At 43.6% G+C, this 22,653-nt stretch overlaps 1 protein-coding gene across 5 annotated transcripts in view; it reads left to right on the forward strand.

The window, feature by feature from the left end:
* The window catches only part of LOC118358000 (glutamate receptor ionotropic, delta-2), a 543,733-nt gene that overhangs the window by 308,019 nt on the left and 213,061 nt on the right, over positions 1–22,653 (forward strand). For all 5 annotated transcript variants that reach the window (XR_004820395.1, XR_004820396.1, XM_035735345.2 and 2 more), the window contains one exon: positions 14,472–14,759. Coding sequence is in view for 3 of the 5 variants with exons in the window: in XM_035735345.2 (XP_035591238.1) it covers positions 14,472–14,759 (288 nt within the window). In the remaining 2 variants the exon portion in view is untranslated. The remainder of the gene's footprint in view (positions 1–14,471; positions 14,760–22,653) is intronic.

Here is a 22,653-nt window from a genome sequence, read left to right on the forward strand (position 1 = left end):
AGCAAAGAGGCACTGAGTTTGAAGGTAGGCCTTGAAGTACATCCACAGGTGCTAAAATGATGTCAAGAAGAAGCATCTAAAGCCATGACATAATTTTCTGGAATTTTCCAAGCTGTTTAAAGCCACAGTCAACTTAGTGTATGTAAACGTCTGACCCACAGGAATTGTGATACAGTTATTTATAAGTGAAATAATCTGTCTGGAAACAATTGTTGGAAAAATGACTTGTGTCATGCACAAAGTAGATGTCCTAACTGACTTGCCAAAACTATAGTTTGTTAACAAGTCATTTGTGGAGTGGTTGAAAAACAAGTTTTAATGACTCCAACGTAAGTGTATGTAAACTTCTGACTTCAAAGTCCTCATCTCCCTGAACTAATTCATACATACTCGACATTCATACATACCTGCCGCTGATTCTGCAACATGAACAGTCACTGTGCATGTGTCAGTAAGTATTCCTCTTACCTATCCTAGTCTCCCCCCTCATACATCCCCGTCACTCTCAGAGTCTGACACGTATCATCCTCAACCCCCTGGAGATGTGTTAGCTCCTACAACTAGTGTTTCTGCTTGTCATACATGACACTATTCTGCCCTGGGCATGTGTTGCCGCTCTGCCACGCACCACACACTGTCTTCATTAAGTCACTGACTGTACAACTGCTTCTCAAACATTTCAAGTGTTTCGCCTGATTTCTCTCACAGTTAGATCCCACCACCTACGGGAGACCCATGTTCCCTTTATGAACTTTCTTGCATTACATGTTCGGGCAGTTATCTCATATCTTGCATCGCCCCAGTTCGCCCCTCCCCTGCCAGATATTGATTAGGCATTGACTCCCAATCTGCAGAGAAGTAGATTGGGCTGAGGGAAAAGTCGTGGCGAGGAGAGGACTCCGCAGCCGCTCCTCTCCTTTTTCATTTTGTCGAATTGAATCAATAGGGAGGCCAGCTGGATGTCACAACTATCGTCAACAGTCATTTATCAACACAGTAATTGATACGTCAATTTGAAACACCAGACACGTAAGAAATGTGAAATAGAGCCTGTGAGATGGAATACTAGTCATTCCGAGACGGCGTGCCAGGCCAAAGTGACAACGATCTTGTGCGTGAGCAATTCAATCAGAGTGACTCCAAGCATTTAGATGGCAATTGCACCCAATCCATTTTCTAAATATGATTGAGCAATTGATGAATAGGTAATTGTGACGCGTGACAATGGAATGGGGGAGAGAGAGGAAGAGCGATTCCGTCCCCCTAGTGGCCAGTGTTCAATTTGTGTTTGCTCAGTCAGACTCTTGGCTGCCCATTCCAAGCGCTTCCCTGCTTGTGTTGATGGCAAAGTGAATCACTTCTCCAGCAGCAGCGCACAAGGCCAGGGTGTTTCCAACTCTCCAAGCGAGTAGCGAAAAAGGAAAGAATGAGTTGCAGATTCCTCTCATAAAAGTGACAGCAACTAAAGCCTCGGCTATAAAAAATATTTTAAAAAGCTCTGGAAGCTCCAGAGAGACATTTATCTTGTGTGCTCAACAGCGGCAGGTTTCACGATGGAGAGCGCAAGAGCAAAGGAGGGAGGAGGGAGGGAAAGGGGGATTGGATCCATCTTCCAATAGGCTTCCTCGCGACCATTATTCAAGTGTTAATTCCCTATTGGACATATAGTTCAGCTGGCATACAACTCAACGTAAGGTAATGTAAGGTACAGTTTTTGTCAAATAATGATGGATGCAAATGCTTTATAATGAGAAGAATCCACAAAACAAACACTCACTAACGGGTTACGCACAGACACTTGCATTCACAGAGAGATGAGCAACAGTAAAATAGTAAACGCATACACACAGAGAATCATCGTTATATGTAAACTCAGCAAAAAAACAAACGTCCCTTTTTCAAAACCCTGTCTTTCAAATATAATTCGCAAAAAATCTAAATAACTTCACATATTTTTTTTGTAAAGGGTTTAAACACTGTTTCCCATGCTTATTTAATGAGCCATAAACAATTGATGAACATGCACCTGTGGAACGGTTGTTAAGACACTAAAAGCTTACAGACAGTAGGCAATTAAGGTCACAGTTATGAAACCTTAGGACACTAAAGATGCCTTTCTACTGACTCTGAAAAACACCAAAAGAAAGATGCTCAGGGTCCCTGCTCATCTGTGTGAACGTGCCTTAGGCATGCTGCAAGGAGGCATGAGGACTGTAGATGTGGCCAGGGCAATAAATTGCAATCTCCGTACTGTGAGACGCCTAAGACAGCGCTACAGGGAGACAAGACGGACAGATGATTGTCCTCACAGTGGCAGACAACGTGTAACAACACCTGCACAGGATCGGTACATCCGAACATCACACCTGCAGGACAGGTACAGGATGGCAACAACAACTGCCCGAGTTACACAAGGAATGCACAATCCCTACATCAGTGCTCAGACTGTCTGCAATAGGCTGTTTGAGGCTGGACTGAGGGCTTGTAGGCCTGTTGTAGGCAGGCCCTCACCAGACATTACCGGCAACAACGTCGCCTATAGGCACAAATCCACCGTTGCTGGACCAGACAGGACTGGCAAAAAAGTGCTCTTCACTGACAAGTCACAGTTTTGTCTCACCAGGGGTGATGGTCAGATTCGCATTTATCGTCGAAGGAATGAGCGTTTACACCGAGGCCTGTGCTCTGGAGCGGGATCGATTTGGAGGTGGAGGATCCGTCATGGTCTGGGGCAGTGTGTCATAGCATCATTGGACTGAGCTTGTTGTCATTGCAGGCAATCTCAATTCTTTGTGTTACAGGGAAGACATCCTTCTCCCTCATGTGGTACCCTTCCTCCAGGCTCATCCCGACATGACCCTCCAGCATGACAATGCCACCAGCCATACTGCTCATTCTGTGTGGGATTTCCTGCAAGACAGTTCTGTTCTGCCATGGCCAGCGAAGAGCCCGGGTCTCAATCCCATTAAGCACGTCTGGGACCTGTTGGATTGGAGGCTGAGGGCTAGGGCCATACCCCCAGAAATGTCTGGGAACTTGCAGGTGCCTTGGTAGAAGAGTGGGGTAACATCTCACAGCAAGAACTGGCAAATCTGGTGCAGTCCACGAGGAGGAGATGCATTGCAGTACTTAATGCAGCTGGTGGCCACACCAGATACTGACGGTCACTTTTGATTTTGACCCCCAATTTGTTCAGGGACACATTATTCAATTTCTGTTAGTCACATGTCTGTGGAACTTGTTCAGTTTATGTCTCAGTTGTTGAATCTTGTTATGTTCATACAAATATTTACACATGTTAAGTTTGCTGAAAATATACGCAGTTGACAGTAAGAGGACGTTTTTTGTTGTTGTTGTCGCTGAGTTCATGTGCATACACTCACACAGGTGTACACATACACCCCTCCTCACTTCACATACCGTACAGTAGTAATATATGTATTGGGTAGATGAGTTGATAGTGAGCGAGATGGAATGCTCTGTCTGCAGCAGAGCATGTTATTGAGCTCTCTCATGTTCCCCTTGTCTGGAGTAAACGGGGCCTTTCTGTAGAACAGTCTGCATTCACTTCACTCTCACTCAGGTGTGACTGTTCACACACACACGGCTACAAAGGGGCACACACACACACGGCTACAAGGGGGGCACACACACACGGCTACAAAGGGGCACACACACAAGCACGCACACACGTATACATGCAAGCTCGCACACACACACACAATCTGTAAATCACAGTAGATTATACAGTTTTCACATTAGGCAGTACTTCCATTACCCAAATAAATTTACAGAAAATTAAAAATGTCCATAATATCTATCCTGTAACGATTTTCTTCTTCCTCTGATGAGGAGTATGAAACATCGGATCAATGCGCTGCGTGGTAAGTGTCCATAATGTATTTATTAAACTGAACACAGAATACAAAAAAAAAACAAGAGAAATAAATGAGAACCAACACAGTTCTGTATGGAAAACACAGACACAGAAAACAACTACCCACAAATCATAGTGGGAAAACAGGCTGCCTAAGTATGGTTCTCAATCAGAGATAACTATAAACAGCTGCCTCTGATTGGGAACCATACCAGGCCAAACACAGAAATACAAAAACATAGAACAATTACATAGAATGCCCACCCCAACTCACGCCCTGACCAAACTAAAATAGTGACATAAAAAAGGAACTAAGGTCAGGACGTGACATGTCCAATGTGTTATCAAAGGCGACAATCATTCATGCAACAAACAAAAAAATCTAATCTGGTAAAGAGTTGCAAGATTTGCCAGAGGCAGAATGTTTTGTACGCATTCATTTGCCTCAAGCCTGTCTTGAGCATTTGGCCATACATTGAATGTCACAGTGAATGTCCTTCTGGCATGGCAACTCCAAGCTTGACATTGGTCTACATTGATGTCGTCGCATGCTTCATCAATGGCCAGATAGAGTGTGGCATTTTCATGGGGATGGCGATTGTACATCTTCCACCTTTTATGCTTAAAAAAAAATCCTCAATAGGGTTGAAGGAAGGAGAGTATGGGGGCAGGTATAGATAGGTTCACGAATCGAGAATGGGCCCGAAACCATGTCTGAACCACCTCTGCATGGTGGAACCTGACATTGTCTCACACAATGACATATAGGTGACCCCTTCACCTTGACAGGCCTGTTCAATTTCATTGAGAAACACAATGAGGTGTCCAAGTGATGGCCTATGTCCTACCACACCATCTTCAGGCACTAGGACGGTTGCCTGGCCTGCTTCATCAGCAATGATATCCTTGTGATGATTCACAGCAGCATCAAGAACCATCCCCCTCTAAAAAATAAAACGTGGTTAGTTATTTTTACGGTATAGTTCCAATATGATATTGTGAAGTAGCATGTGCATTAAATAGTAACAGTAATACAGTATATAGTGCTGTACCTGAACATACTCGTCCCGGAGTAGTTTCACCCGGTCGTTGTTTCAGCCAGTCGTTGTTTCTCTCAAAATGTGTTTCATAGATACTTTGTTGCTCGGCTGATGGATGCCACATTGGCAAAGGTGTAATCGCTCTCCTCAATGGCCTGCTTTATTTCGGACAGCTGTATATGTCACCATTTCCACCACTGCCCACTCCTGCTGGTCGGTCATTACACGGACATGTTTTTCTTTGTCAATTCAGAGGGTAGAACAGAGTATACTGTAAGAATCCTTAACATGTTTTGTGCATTTACATGCATAACAATCATGTCATTTTCTGTAATAGTAAAGCATACATGTCCTGCAGACTTACCGTTCTTCTTGGTGAGACGTTCTCATGATCGAATTGACAGTTGATGTTTTCAAACTGAGGTGAACTAATCTGGCAGACTCTGCCAAGGTAAGGCCTCTGTTTTCCACATGGTCAACGACGCTGGCCCTGACATCATGAGACACAACAGTTCCCTGCCATCCGCCTCCCTCTCTCTGGTGTCCACCTCTTTGACATGCCCACCTCTTTAAGCTCTTTGACAGGGCCCATGCCCACCTCTTTAAACTCTTTGACTAGGCCCATGCCCACCTCTTTAACCTCTTTGACTAGGCCCATGCCCACCTCTTTGACAGGGCCCATGCCCACCTCTTTAACCTCTTTGACAGGGCCCATGCCCACCTCTTTAACCTCTTTGACAGGGCCCATGCCCACCTCTTTAACCTCTTTGACAGGGCCCATGCCCACCTCTTTAACCTCTTTGACATGTTGCATTCCCACCTCTTTAACCTCTTTGACAGGGCCCATGCCCACCTCTTTGACAGGGCCCATACCCACCTCTTTGACTGGGCCCATGCCCACCTCTTTAACCTCTTTGACATGTTGCATTCCCACCTCTTTAACCTCTTTGACTAGGCCCATGCCCACCTCTTTAACCTCTTTGACAGGGCCCATGCCCACCTCTTTAACCTCTTTGACAGGGCCCATGCCCACCTCTTTAACCTCTTTGACTGGGCCCATGCCCACCTCTTTAACCTCTTTGACATGTTGCATTCCCACCTCTTTAACCTCTTTGACAGGGCCCATGCCCACCTCTTTGACAGGGCCCATACCCACCTCTTTAACCTCTTTGACTGGGCCCATGCCCCCCTATTTAACCTCTTTGACATGTTGCATGCCCATCTCTTTAACCTCTTTGACAGGGCCCATGCCACCTCTTTGACAGGGCCCATGCCCACCTCTTTAACCTCTTTGACAGGGCCCATGCCCACCTCTTTGACAGGGCCCATGCCCACCTGTTTGACCTCTTTGACATGTTGCATTCCCACCTCTGTGACCTCTTTGACAGGGCCCATGCCCACCTCTTTGACAGGGCCCATGCCACCTCTTTGACAGGGCCCATGCCCACCTCTTTAACCTCTTTGACAGGGCCCATGCCCACCTGTTTGACCTCTTTGACATGTTGCATTCCCACGTCTGTGACCTCTTTGATGGGGCCCATGCCCACCTCTCTGACCTCTTTGATGGGGCCCATGCCCTACTCTTTAACCTCTTTGATGGGCCCCATGCCCACCTCTCTGACCTCTTTGATGGGGCCCATGCCCACCTCTTTAACCTCTTTTATGGGGCCCATCCCCACCTCTCTGACCTCTTTGATGGAGCCCATACCCAACTCTCTGATGGGCCCCTTGTCCACAAGCACTTTGATTTCTTCCTCTCCCTTGCTGTCTATCCTGCATCATGCTGAAAGAAATTACAAGTGTTCACATACCCAAATTGTGGTTACCACTAAGTCAATAAGCAATAACGAGTAGGCATTATGTCTCAAAATCCACGTATAGTAGACAAAGCAGTTTAAAATCTATAGGTTTACTAAACGGTTAAGTGATGAACCATTAAGCGCAGTTGGATTAAGTGATGGTCAAACAAATGAGAAGATAATCTTATGAAAAGTATTGTGAGCGTTGCATTGTGAAAGGACATTATTTTTTATGAAAGGTATTTCTAGATGAAACACTGTTTTAGGAATTAGGTTTGGTGAAAAAGTTACTGTGCTTACAGTTTAGGGGAAAAAAAATATTTTTTTTTATCTGTTTTGAGTTTTGTACTAAGAGTTGTGAAACTGTTTCCACATACTGTTATAGTACCAAAGCAATAAAAACAACTGTAACAGGCAATGATACTCCTGGGACTCAACTGAACTATGGAGTCATGATTTAAAGTGGTTGTGTGTTGCGCATTGCAACCATAAAGATGCACTCTCAAACTTTTGTATCATTCCAGCCAGTAGTTTTGAAAGTGGTGCTCACGAGCCAAAACGGGGGCTTAGCCAGTAGTTTTGAAAGTGGTGCTCACGAGCCAAAACGGGGGCTTAGCCAGTAGCTTTGAAAGTGGTGCTCACGAGCCAAAACAGGGGCTTAGCCAGTAGTTTTGAAAGTGGTGCTCACGAGCCAAAACGGGGGCTTAGCCAGTAGTTATGAAAGTGGTGCTCCGAGCCAAAACGGGGGCTTAGCCAGTAGTTTTGAAAGTGGTGCTCACGAGCCAAAACGGGGGCTTAGCCAGTAGTTTTGAAAGTGGTGCTCACGAGCCAAAACGGGGGCTTAGCCAGTAGTTTTGAAAGTGGTGCTCACGAGCCAAAACGGGGGCTTAGCCAGTAGTTTTGAAAGTGGTGCTCATGAGCCCCCGTTTTTTGTGTACTACGTCATCCAACTGGGAACTACAGCATCCGTTTCCTGTGAAATGTGCCTAATTTTGCACTTCATATGGTTATCATATGAAGTTTGCAATTTATGTGATATTTTACGAATAAATAATACACGTAAATACAATACAATATGCAATGAAGTGGTTGCGCCAAGCTACGGTTAAAGAAAAAAATCCACTCAAAGACTATATTTTGGTATTTTGTCAGTAGTCCACTGTTGGTACAGTCCAAAAAATGTTTTGCATGTCAGCAGTCAAGTTTTTAAGACATTGGACTTTCAAGAAGCAAAGTGTTACTTGCCACATCATCATGATGGACAGGTCTTGTGGACATTCATGCAAGTAGTCTGGTGGTTAGAGCTTTCGGCCAGTAACCAAAATATTGCTGGAGAGCTGACAAGGTAAAACTCTGTCGCTCTGCCCCTGAGCAAGGCGGTTAACCCACTGTTCCCCAGGCCCTGAAGACGCACCTCTCTTATTCAGAGGGGTTGGGTTAAATGCGGAAGACACATTTCAGCTGAATGCATTCTGTTGTACAACTGACTAGATATCCCCATGCCAATTGCACAATCCCTCAAAATTTGATACATCTGTGGCATTGTGCTGTGTGACAAAATTGCACATTTTGGAGTGGCCTTTTATTGTTCCCAGCATTATTATCTTGGTAAAGGAGAAATGCCCACTAATAGGGATGTGAACTACACAACATTTGAGAGAAATAAGCTTTTTGTGTGTGTGGAACATTTCTGGTATCTTTTATTTCAGCTCATGAAACATGGGACAAACACTTTACATGTTGCGTTAATATTTTTGTTCAGTGTAATTCTCCAAAGTGCCTTAATATTTGTGAATTATCCTGGCTAACCATAAGAATCCGCCGCCAAAGTCATCATGATGCATGACCATCCTACACGTTGAATGGAATCTTGTTAGCTAACTCGGTTAGCCAGGCTTATTCAAAACTAGACTGCGTTTTATTCATTAAAGACATGCTCTTTAAAGCATTAATGGTAATTTTCTAGCCATTATATAATTTATTCAACTTTTTTTTTTAAACGGATGTTCTCCAGATTGCCCCTTTAAATTAGAAAATGATGTGCCATTGATGTCATTACTAATTTATTAACGAAAAAGCCACATAGTCTGTTTGATATATAATTATATATTGCAAGATCGATTCATTATTCAAAAGCTGAATTTATAAAGTGCAGCCTTCAACTTAAGTTTAATAATAAAAATATACATGTTTTGACCACCTCAGATAGAGAGAAAGGAAGAGAGGGAACTAGAGAGAGACAGGAGTAGAGATAATTAGAGAGACAGGAAGAGAGGGAACTGGAGAGAGAGACAGGAGTAGAGAGAATTAAAGAGAAAGGAAGACAGGGAACTAGAGAGAGAGAGAGAGACATGAGTAGAGAGAGAATTGAGAGAGAGGAAGAGAGGGAACTAGAGAGCGAGAGACAGGAGTAGAGAGAATTAGAGAGAAAGGAAGAGAGGGAACTAGAGAGAGAGACAGGAGTAGAGAGAATTAGAGAGAGAGGAAGACAGGGAACTAGAGAGAGAGATGAAACTAGAGAGAGAGGAAGAGAGGGAACTAGAGAGAGAGACAGGAGTAGAGAGAATTAGAGAGAGAGGAAGATAGGGAACTAGAGAGAGAGGAAGAGAGGGAACTAGAGAGAGAGGAAGAGAGGGAACTAGAGAGAGAGACATGAATAGAGAGAGAATTGAGAGAGAGGAAGAGAGGGAACACGAGAGAGAGGGAGAGACAGAAGTAGAGAGATAATTGAGAGAGAGGAAGATAGGGAACTAGAGAGAGAGAGACAGGAGTAGAGAGAGAATTAGAGAGAGAGGAAGATAGGGAACTAGAGAGAGACAGGAGTAGAGAGAGAATTAGAGAGAGAGGGAACTAGAGAGAGAGAGAAAGGAGTAGAGAGAGAATTAGAGAGAGGGGAAGAGAGGGAATTAGAGAGAGACAGGAGTAGAGAGAATTAGAGAGAGGAAGATATGGAACTAGAGAGAGAGACAGGAGTAGAGAGAGAATTAGAGAGAGAGGGAACTAGAGAGAGAGAGAAAGGAGTAGAGAGAGAATTAGAGAGAGAGGAAGAGAGGGAATTAGAGAGAGACAGGAGTAGAGAGAATTAGAGAGAGAGGAAGAGGGAACTAGAGAGAGAGACAGGAGTAGAGAGAGAGGAAGAGAGGGAACTAGAGAGACAAGAATAGAAAGAGAATTAGAGAGGGAACTAGAGAGACAGGAATAGAAAGAGAATTAGAGAGAGAGGAAGAGGGAACTAGAGAGAGAGACAGGAGTAGAGAGAGAATTGAGAGAGGAAGAGAGGGAATTAGAGAGAGACAGGAGTAGAGAGAGAATTAGAGAGAGAGGAAGAGAGAGAGACAGGAGTAGAGAGAGAATTAGAGAGGGAACTATAGAGAGAAAGAGAGTGACAGGAGTAGAGAGAGGGAGATGTGTGTGTTCATATCTGGTGTGTGTGTGTGTTGTAGTGGTAGTGATGATATTGAAGAGCCCAGTAAACTCTTGTGGCACCACTGCTCTCCCATTGGCAGAGCTGCTGTTTGGAGTTTTTGTTCTCTCTCTCTCTCTCTCTCTCTCTCTCTCTCTCTCTCTCTCTCTCTCTCTCTCTCTCTCTCTCTCTCTCTCTCTTCTCCTTACTCCTGTTTTCATTATGCCTTTCTCAGCAGCATTGTTCCTGCCTCCTCTATTCCAACATGCCCTTACTTGACACTTACATTACTCTGGCAAATGACTCTGCATCACAGCTCTGCTTGCCACTCCATGTTTCACCTTCCCAACTTTGTGACAAGAAATCCAGCGGTGTGAGCCAGTGCAAGGCACGAGGGGGCAGACAGTGGGGGCGTGGGTGTAGGGGGGTGTTGGCCAGGGTACACAGCCCCGGAGGTCCGCTTTTAAAATAGCCTGATCCAGCCAAGTATGCACACCACGTGGTTGTCTTCCTTTGTGATGAGATGAGGCTCTGATGATGCCCTTAGACACTGGTGTTGTCACATATGCTTGATTATGTGTCTGTGTTCGATCGTGTGTGTGAACAGGTGGGAGGGGGTGTTTTTCATTGTGTGTTTTTTTGGGTGGGTGAATGTTTGATTGTATTTGTGTGTGTGTCCGACGTACCCATTTGTGTTTGTGTGTCTCTGTGGGTATGTGCATACATACTGTACCAACATCGTACGTAGGTACTCCGGTTGTGCTAGTCGGTGTTATAGTAATTCATTGCCTGGTTGTATGTCATTGCCACAGTATTCACACAGTCTAAAAATATTGCTTTTGAAGGAATATCTAAATTAAGTGGAAGGAATGATTATTCACACCGTTTCAGTATGGTAATTAAAATGATTAAAGAAGACATACAGTAAATACAGTGCCTATCATAAGTATCCCCCCATATTTTTGGTAAATTACTTAAAATACTCTGTAATGCCAAAGTGAAAGATTATTTTTTTATTGTATCAATGAAAAATATTACACGAATATACCTTGATTAGATCAATATTCACCCCCTGACATGTTTAAAACGCATGTTTGAACTTATTTTGTACATAATGTTGCTGCTACCGTCTCCTATGATCGAAAAGAGCATCTGAACAGCAATTACTGGCACTAAGACCGCACTCAACGAGCTGTATAAGGCCATAAGCAAACAAGAAAATGCTGATCCAGAAGTGGCGCTCCTAGCGGCCGGGGACTTTAATGCAGGCAAACTTAAATCCATTTTACCAAATTTCTACCAGCATGTCACATGTGCAACCAGAGGGAAAAAACTTTGAGCATTGAGGAGTATACCACCTCAGTCACCAGCTTCATCACCGTACGTACATATCCCAACCAGAAGCCATGAATTACAGGGAATATCCTCACCGAGCTAAAGGCTAGAGCTGTCGCTTTCAAAGAGCGTGACATTAATCCGGACACTTACAAGAAATCCCTCTACACCCTCAAATGAACAATCAAACAGGAAAAGCATCTATGATTGAATCCTACTTCACCGACTCTGACGCTCGTTGGTTGTGGCAGGTCTTGAAAACCATTACAGACTACAAAGGAAAACCCATGTGCAATCTGCACAGTAATGCAAGCCTACCAGACGAGCTAAATGCCTTTCATGCTCGCTTCGAGGCAAGCAACACTGAAGCATGCATGAGAGCACCAGCTTTTCCGGACGACTGTGTGATCACGCTCTCGGTGTGAGCAAGACCTTTAAACAGGTCAACATTCACAAAGCCGCAGGGCCAGATGGATTACCAGAACGTGTACTCAAAGCATGCGCGGACCAACTGGCAAGTGTCTTCACTGACATTTTCAACCTATCCCTGACCAAGTCTGTAATACCTACATGCTTCAAGCAGACCGCCATAGTCCCTGTGCCCAAAGAAGCAAAGGTAACCTGCCTAAATCATTACCAGCCTGGAGAACTCACGTCGGTAGCCGTGAAGTAATTTGAAAGGCTGGTCATGGCTCACATCAACACCATTATCCTAGAAACCCTAGACCCAATTCGCATACCGCCCCAACAGATCCACAGATTACGCAATCTCAATCTCACTCCACACTGCCCTTTCCCACCTGGACAAAAGGCACGTCAAAACCTTTTCCCCCTCAGGAGATTTTATAATATTTGGCATGGGTCCCCAGATCCTCAAAAAGTTCTACAGCTACGCCATCATGATCATCCTGACCAGTTGCTTCACCGCCTGGTATGGCAACTGCTCGGCATCTGACCGTAAGGCGCTACAGAGGGTGGTGTTTACGGACCAGTACGTCACTGGGGCCAAACTTCCTACCATCCAGGACCTATATCCTAGGCGGTGTCAGAAGGAGGGCCCCAAAAAATTGTAAAAGATTCCAGTCACCCAAGTCATAGACTGTTCTCTCTGCTACCACATGGCAAGCGGTACCGGAGCACCAAGTCTAGGAACAATTCGTCAAACGGCCACCCGGAATATTTACATTGACACGCCCCCCTTTGTGTTTTTACAATGCTGCTACTCGCTGTTTATTATCAATGCATAGTCACTTTATCCATACCTACATGCGCAAAATAACTTGCCTAACATGTACCCCCGCACATTGACCGGTAGCCCTGTATATAGCCACATTATTTTATTGTTACTTTTCATTTTTATTTTAATATTTTTACTTTAGTTAATTTAGTAAATATTTTATGAACTCTTTCTTGAACCGCATTGTTGGTTAAGGGCTACACCCTATTGTATTCGGAGCATGCGACAAATACAATTTGATTTGATTACAGCTTTGCTTGTCTGTTGAGTCTTCTTGTGTAAGTCTCTAAGAGCTTTGTACACCTGCATTGCACAATATTTACCCATTACTATTTTAAATTCTTCTTGCACTGTCAATGTGTTGGGGAGCATGGCTAGACAGCGATTTTGAAGCAGATTTACTTCAAAACTGTAACTTGTAAAAAATTCACTGTCTTCTTGGTGAGCAACTCCAGTGTAGATTTGGCCCTGTGGTGGAGCTTACTGTCCTGCTGAAAGGTGAAACCCTCTCCCAGGGTCTGGTGTAAAGCAGACTGAAGCAGGTTTTCATCTCGGATTTTGCCTGTGTTTAGCTCCATCCCCTTTCTTTTTCTCCTGAAACACTCCAGTCCCCAGTCTTTGCAGATGTCACGCATATAACATGATGCAGCCACCACCATGCTTGAAAATAAGGAGACAGCTACTATATGATGGATTTGCCACAAAAGGCTTAGGTTTTAGTTTGAATTTTTTTTCTTCAGTATTACTTTAGTGCCTTTCTGCAAACAATGTTATTGAGCCATCCTCAGTTTCTCCCATTATTACCATTGAACTTTGTAGCTGTTTTAAAATCCACTAACATCCCTGAGCAGTTTCCTTCCTGTCCTGCAGCTCTGTTCAGAAGGACGGCTGTATCATTGATGCGTCTGGGTGGTTTAACACATCATCCACAGCACATTTATTAACTGTACGTTGCTTAAAGAGATATTCGATGTGTACATTTTGTTATTGTTACACATTTACAAATCACTGCTCTTCTTTATGAGACTTTCAAAAAAGCTCCCTGGTCTTTTGAAAGTTGCATCTGCGCTTGAAATTCAATACTTGACTGAGGGACCTGTGTGCGTGCGTGCGTGCGCGTGTGTGTGCGCGTGTGTGTGCGCGTGCGTGTGCGTGTGTGTGTGTGTGTGTGTGTGTGTGTGTGTGTGTGTGTGTGTGTGTGTGTGTGTGTGTGTGTGTGTGTGTGTGTGTGGGACAGAGGCAGGGGTAGTCATTCAAAAATCATTAATTCACATGGAATGAGTCCATGTAGCTTATTATTTAATTTGTTATGCCAAATTTGAATCCTGAACAAATGTATGCTCGCCCCAACAAAGGGGATGAATACTTATGCAACAACTATATATTCGTTATTTAATTGTATACATTTGTAAAAATCTATTTGTTAAAACTCAAATGTTCTTTTCAATTTTCACTTTGTGTAGCTCAATGACAAAAAAACATCCCAATTAGATATATTTCAATCCCACTTTAATACTTATGATACCAATTGCATGAGCCCTTGCTTTTGCTACTGGCTCCTGATTATAGCCAACAACCATATTACAACAACTTTATTACACCGTAATACACGTATGAACTTTCCTTACCCAGAATGGTAATGTATGTCATTACTGTATGTCCTCTTTTCCTCAGCTTGAAAACTTTAAATAACTATTTTTCTCTCTCTCTCTCTCTCTCTCTATCCCCTTCTCCCTTTCCCTCCCTCCCTGTCCCCCTCCTTCTCTCACCCTCTGTGCAGCCTGTGAGTTGATGAACAGGGGGATCCTGGCGCTGGTCAGCTCTATCGGCTGTATGTCGGCGGGCTCCCTTCAGTCTCTGGCGGACGCGATGCACATCCCGCACCTCTTCATCCAGCGTGCCACTGCCGGGACGCCTCGCTCCAGCTGCCCCCTCATCACCACCCGCACCCGCCAGGATGACTATACCCTCTTCGTGCGCCCACCCGTCTACCTCAATGACGTCATCCTCCAAGTGGTCAGCGAGTACAGCTGGCAGAAGTTCATCATCTTCTACGACCAGGAATACGGTAAGTTCTCATGGGCGGCCGTGTTAGGGGAAGTGGGGCAAAGCTGTTTGAAATCATATCAAATACTAGATCTGGGCTTTAAGGAATTCGCCTTTTGCAAAGAAACCAATAGAACGGTCCCAAAAGTGAAAACCACGACCACTTGGCACTCCTGGCAGGCTAAAGCGAACGTTCAAAGATGTAAAATATTTTGAATAGTATGTGAACCCAGGTATGATGGGAAGTGGTGTTCAGAGAGTATGGAGTGGGGAATGGGGGGGGGGTACTGTCATTGACGTCCATAGGGAGGCATTCAATGATGTATGAAGATATGGGTTGGAGATCTGGTAGACTCGCAGCATGGCAGACATTAGCAAGCTAATGGATAGAGGCCTGAACTCTGCAACCCTGCATTCAGGAGGCCCATAGGTAATGCATGGACATAGTAAATGTTTCCCACCATCCCCATCAACCTTCATTATACTGGATTGTTTGTGTACTGTATGTATGTGAGAGAAAGAGAGAGAGCCTTTGTATGTGTTTGTGCATGAGAGAAAGGGTCAGGCAGACAGAGATTATGTTCATCACTGGATGTGTATGGGTGTGTGTGAGTCTGTCCTGTGTCTGGCATTGTCTCCACTCCCTGTGTATGTCCCTATGGATCCCATGTCCCATAATTCACTGCAGCATGTTAAAAGTATCAGGGATGGCGTGTGGCTCCCAGCAGACCAGCCAATGGAGGCATTTTGGGTCTCACTGCTAGTTGCACTGTGGTGTAGTGTAGTGCTATAATGAAGCTCTGCGGCTGCCAAGCCCACTCACCATCCTTAAGCCCCAACATGGTTCTGACCAGCGAATCAGAAGATGGGCCTGCCAGGTATTAACCATACCAGTCTCTAAGCCCGAGCTCTTTGAGATGTAACAGTGTTCTCTCATACATCGCTTTGTCTTCTGAAAAACGGCTTTGAGGACAATAGAGTGTGTATGTGTAAATTGAATTGGGTTGCCCACTTTCCTCTATTTTCAGGTCTAGTTGGTGCAGTCGGAAGACTGAACACTGGGGGAGTTTGTCTGTATGCAGGGGGATTCAAGAGTTCCCAGAGCTGTCGCTCATATCAGCCTATCTAGCCTGGGTTCCAGTCTGTTACTCCTGTTTTGCCAACTCCTTGTTGAATTATCATGCCAAATAAACGGGATCTGTGGAACAAAAAAAAAGAGATACAATTCCCAGATTTGCATGAACCCGGTGATTGGATGGTAACTGTAGGGGTTATCGAATCAGGAACCTTATCCTCTGTCCTACTGGGCTCAAGACTTAATCTGGTTGGACAGCATATATAGAACATTTCCCAGTAAATGGATTGTAAATTTGGCTACGACGCTGGCTGCAGATACTGACTCTCATCTGGGGGAAAAGGTGAAATCAACACTGCCTTGTTCCCCTGCTTGTGTATTGAGAACTCTTCATTTCGACGACACGTAAGCTGACGGTTTCTCATTAAGAACACGCAGGTGAACACCCAGTTGAATGCCGGAGGCGCTGTTGGACACCCTTCGAGATCCTAGAACCGAGACCATGTGCAGATAACATAGCTACACCGGAGGCCCAATGTTGTTGATGGTGGGGAAGCGGAGAGGAAGCACAACGTTTGCATCCCAAATTGGTACCCTATTCGCTATACTTTTGACCAGAGTTCTATTGGGCTCCTTATGGCCCCTGGATGAAAGCAGTGCGTAGCCAGAGTCTCTTTTACCACCGTAGGAATTCAAAGGATCCTTCCAATTCGTTTAGCATTGGCCCTACTTTTGACCAATCTCTAGCCCCCTTTCCAGAACAGGAATTCCTGTGGATTTTGAAAGTCAGAGCTACTGCTGTACATGTATCACTACCGATCGAGTTTGTCCACTACGACTACTGTGTGCTTATATGAACATATTAGGCAGAAAATATATCGATTTTAAGCCCTCTCTTTATTATTTGGATAATATTTCCATAATTATTTGAATGGATCAAAGATAGCTGCTGTCTGCTCTTTTGTATAGCTTGATATTTGATGAAGTCTAACAAATATAAACATACTTGCAAGTAATGTAAAGTGTTTATTATGTATACGGTGGTAGATTAAAGTTCATCCCATCCTATAATTGTTGTAAGCATCTCAGTCCATGTTGACAGAGAACATATCTCAAAAGAGAAACATGATGTTCATCAAAACATCTGGTGACACGTGTAGGGTGAATATTACAAACATGCTAAACATACACGATCTGTTGAAATCAAAGGATTTATTACCTTATTACATTTTAAAATCGCAAACATACTTACAGAACATTTAAAATCGCAACATACTTACAATTGAAGACATACATAAAATAACATAAAACAAACGGTCGGATTCTAAATATGACTCTTTGGGAAGGGGGCGACGGTTAGTTCCTGGTGAGCAGCCGTGCTCCTCAAGGTAGTAAAATAATAATATATGCCATCTGGCATACACTTTTATCCATGCTTCATCTAGATATGTTAGTGCCACTGAATGAAATTAGAATATTGATGGGAGACTGTTACAGAGGAGTGCAAATGCTTTTTTTTAAGGCTGGATCATGTTGTTGAATTGTATGTTTTAATTATATCATGTATTGATTGTTACTGCCGCCTTGGCCAGTTCTCCCTCGAAAAAGAGACTCTGGGTCTCATTGGGCTTTTCCTGGTTAAATACAGGTTATATAAAAAAATGTAAAAAAATGTAAAACAGAACATCCGTGCGTGCATACGTTTTCGTGCGGGTGGCCTCAGCGGTAATCGAATCCAAGGCTGTTGGAGTTGCGAGCACCATGCTCTACCAACTGAGCCACACAGAACCGCATTCTCAAGGTGGCTGTGATCCGAGCCTCAAATGTGAGTCTCCATACTTCCTCGTCTTAGTCTTTAATATTTACAGGGAGCCCTTTCTCTTCCAAGGTGATGGGGAGAGATTTATGGTGCGATGTAGCCAGGTTTGTTTTTGAGCTCTTTGTAGTGCAGGTGTGTTGTGAAGCGTAGTAAAAGCATTAGGCACAGAAGAGATGCTGCAGCTACTCTGGGATTGATGGAGGCAGCCCGAGACCTACACCTCACTCAATCAGCATAAAGGCATATAGCACAGACACACACACAGGCACACACACACACACACACGCTTGTGATTTGAGACACACACATAGAGGGCGGGCATGAGAGTAGTACGGCTAATGCAGATAAATCAAGGAATGTAATTGAATTTGGTTTGGCACCATTGGCTATGAATTGTAACAGCTCCCTTGATGAAGAAAGATTAAGATAGTTAGAATAGGGAGACAAGGTTTACTGTTATGGATGCACAACTCACTTGAAGTTGTTGTATTGTGCGGGGGATATGGTTAAGGTAATGACGTGCTATAGGGACCGAATATAATATGTGAGAGGCTGAGACATAAACAGTATCTTGTTACAGTCTGCTGAATATTGATTGATGTAGTGTTACAACCACAGGCCTGACCCAGAGAGTCCAGGGACCACATGTAATCAAGCATCTCAGAGTATTAGTGCTGATCTAGGATCAGGTCACCTCATGTTCATGTGATCTTATTTATTATGTTCTAAAAGGCTAAACTGATCCTAGATCAGCATTCTTACTCTGAGACCTATTATGAATATGGGCCTAGGAATTTGAACTGTCATATTCTACGTATACTAATAGTGAAGACATTAAACTATGAAATAACACATTTCTGAGGGTGGTAACTAATGAACTTATCCTCTGCAGCAGAGGTAACTCTGGGTCTTCCTTTCCTGTGGTGGTCCTCATGAGATTCAGTTTCATCATAGCGCTTGATGGTTTTTGTGACTGCACTTTAATAAACTTCAAAAGTTGACCTTCATGTCTTAAAGTAATATCTTAAAGTTCTCTTTGCTTATTTGAGCTGTTCTTGCCATAATATGGACCAAATACGGCTATCTTCTTGGTACCACCCCTACCTTGTCACAACACAACTGATTGGCTCAAACATATTCATAAGGAAATAAATTCCACAAATGAACTTATAACACACCTGTTAATTTAAATGCATTCCAGGTGACTACCTCATGAAGCTGGTTGAGAGAATGTCAAGAGTGTGCAAAGCTGACATCAAGGCAAGGGGTGGCTATTTTGAAGAATCTCAACAATAAAATATATTTTAATTTGTTCAACACTTTTTTGGTTACTACATGATTCCATATGTGTTATTTCATAGTTTTGATGTCTTCACTATTATTCTACAATGTAGAAAATAGTAAAAATAAAGAAATACCCTTGAATGAGAGGATGTTATGTCACTTTACACACACACACACACACACACACACACACACACACACACACGCACACGCACACGCACACGCACACACACACACACACACACACACACACACACACACACACACACACACACACACACACACACACACACACACACACACACACACACACACACACACACACACACACACACACACACACAGATCAAATTAGCCAGCACCAATGTTCAGTGGATGAACCACATACTTTTAGCTTTGACTCACAGCTAGAGTGTATAGACCTAGACTAGCATCCCCTCAGGTCACCGTTTTCCACTGTGGTCTGATGCATGTAGGTGTGGGTGACAACATCAACCCTGCACACATCAACCCTCATGACTGTAAATGTAACGGTAGTGAAGAACTCACATTAGCAACACAGTTTTCTTCCTCACTGTTTGATCTCTCTCTCTCTCTCTGAGATGCACCTACACAGTCCCGTTGTAAACAGCAGTCTAGCTGCCGACCTTGTGACGTTTGCAGCAACAGGGATCTCTGGGTATTCTTTGATCCATGTGTCCCAAAATGTGTCCAAGACCCCCCCCCCCTGTCCCCCGTCCCCTCTTCCTAGTAAACTCTGTCAGTCGCTTGTCCCTTCCCTCCCTCCCTTCTCCAGCGCACCACTGGACAATTATCACCATGCTGCTCTCCCCTCCTCCTCCCCCTTCCCTTCACCCTCCACATGGGTATCCTCTCCAGGCCAACTCTCCCCCTCTGAACTTTAGACCCTGGCAGATGATGTCATCCACAGCTGGATTGTTGAGTTGTCTTGACTGTGCACTATTTCTCTGTCCCTCGGTGTTGGTTGGGAGCGATGGATTACGTTGCTTACACCATCGCATCGGCCCAGCACATAATGAGGTGCAATCAATCCGTTAATTGTTTAATGATGACAATGACAACTAAGGCATTGCTATAATTTGTCCACATCGACGACATCATACGTTAACTTCTTGATTCTAGCCATCCCGGATCCGGGATCGTGAATACAGCCTCAAGCTCATTACCATAACGCAACGTTAACTATTCATGAAAATCGCAAATGAAATGAAATAAATATGCTAGCTCTCAAGCTTAGCCTTTTGTTAACAACACTGTCATCTCAGATTTTCAAAATATGCTTTTCAACCATAGCAAAACAAGCATTTGTGTAAGATTATTGATAGCTAGCGTAGCATTTAGCGTAGCATTCAGCATGCAACATTTTCACAAAACAAGAAAAGCATTCAAATAAAATCATTTACCTTTGAAGAACTTCAGATGTTTTCAATGAGGAGACTCTCAGTTAGATAGCAAGCTTCCCACAATACGTTGGGTGAATTTTGGCCCATTCCTCCTGACAGAGCTGGTGTAACCGAGTCAGGTTTGTAGGCCTCCTTGCTCGCACATGCTTTTTCAGTTCTGCCCACAAATTTTCGATGGGATTGAGGTCAGGTCTTTGTGATGGCCACTCCAGTACCTTGACTTTGTTGTCCTTAAGCCATTTTGCCACAACTTTGGAAGTATGCTTGGGGTCATTGTCCATTTGGAAGACCCATTTGCAACCAAGCTTTAACTGATGTCTTGAGATGTTGCTTCAATATATCCACATCATTTTTCTTCCTCATGAAGCCATCTATTTTGTGAAGTGCACCAGTCCCTCCTGCAGCAAAGCACCCCCATAACATGATACTGCCACCCCTGTGCTTCATGTTTAGGATGGTGTTCTTCTGCTTGCAAGCCTCCCCCTTTTTCCCCCTTTTTCTTCCAAACATAACGATGGACATTATGGCCAAACAGTTCTATTTTTGTTTCATCAGACCAGAGGACATTTCTCCAATGTTCCAAACTGTTTAAAGGCACTGTCAACTTAGTGTATGTAAACGTATGTCCCACTGGAATAGTGATACAGTGAATAATAAGTGAAATAATCTGTCTGAAAACAATTCTTGGAAAAATGACTTGTGTCACATGCACAAAGTAGATGTCCTAACCGACTTGCCAAAATAATAGTTTGTTAACAAGTAATTTGTGGAGTGTTTAAAAAACTAGTTTTAATGACTCCAACCTAAGTGTATGTAAACTTCAGACTTCCACTGTATATATATATAGTATATATCTCAACACTATAGGACTAGGATTTAATTGAAAAAGTTGTACTGTGTATTTCTTGAAATTGAAAGCTAAAAGAAAGACACAGCCTGAGTTAGTGTACCACGAAACCAATTCATTCAGAGCACAAAGCACAACTTTAGCAAATTATTGCTTTGCCCGCACATCTGAATCAGTAGCACATTTTTGAAGCCACCTTTGCACTCGTCTTTGGTAGGAGTTGGATTGTGCATTCAGCCAGCGACGCAGAGAGAGGGAGCAAAAGTGTGTGAGAGAGAGAGAGCTCAGCAAACATGTCCACATTGGCACGATTGTAGGTCCAATGCTGGCTAAAATATTGGCCCCACATAGGCTGCCCACATTGGGCCCAAGGCAGGTGGCCCTGAGGGCAGCCCTCACTTCCCCTGAAATAAGCCGACCCCTTTGGATCACATGCCTGCTACAATGGATCAGAAAGACAGTTAAGTTCTTACTATCATATATATTTTTACCAGAATAGAGCGCCAAATTCAAACAACAGAAATCTCATACTAAAAATTCCTAAAACATGCAAGTGTTATACATTGGCTTAAAGATATACAGTGGGGCAAAAAAGTATTTAGTCAGCCACCAATTGTGCAAGTTCTCCCACTTAAAAAGATGAGAGAGGCCTGCAATTTTCATCATAGGTACAATTCAACTATGACAGACAAAATGAGAAAAGAAAATCCAGAAAATCACATTGTAGGATTTTTAATGAATTTATTTGCAAATTATGGTGGAAAATAAGTATTTGGTCACCTACAAACAAGCAAGATTTCTGGCTCTCACAGACCTGTAACTTGTTCTTTAAAAGGCTCCTCTGTCCTCCACTCGTTACCTATATTAATGGCACCTGTTTGAACTTGTTATCAGTATAAAAGACACCTGTCCACACCTCAAACAGTCACACTCCAAACTCCACTATGGCCAAGACCAAAGAGCTGTCAAAGGACACCAGAAACAAAATTGTAGACCTGCACCAGGCTGGGAAGACTGAATCTGCAATAGGTAAGCAGCTTGGTTTGAAGAAATCAACTGTGGGAGCAATTATTAGGAAATGGAAGACATACAAGACAACTCCCGGTCACGGCGCACTCCCGGTCACAAGCAGGAAACATCTCTGGAAAATTCCACTGTCCTCTCATTGAAAGTGGTGTTTCTCCCTCATTTTCAGAGTAAAAGCCTGAAACAATGCGTAAAGACTGACCATATGTAGTGGAAGCCATAGGGATCGTGAACTGGGTCATAAGTCTTTGTATGGTGGATAGGCTTTCAATGGTAAAACAGCCATTTCAAAATAATAGCATTTCCTGGATGGATTTTCCTCAGGTTTTTGCCTGGTATATCAGTTCTGTTATACTCACAGACATTATTGTAACAGTTTTGGAAACTTTAGTGTTTTCTATCCAATACTACCATGCATATGCATATCCTAGCTTCTGGGCC

The sequence above is a fragment of the Oncorhynchus keta genome, chromosome 25 (assembly GCF_023373465.1).
Source record: "Oncorhynchus keta strain PuntledgeMale-10-30-2019 chromosome 25, Oket_V2, whole genome shotgun sequence".
In the NCBI taxonomy this organism is placed as follows: domain Eukaryota; kingdom Metazoa; phylum Chordata; class Actinopteri; order Salmoniformes; family Salmonidae; genus Oncorhynchus; species Oncorhynchus keta.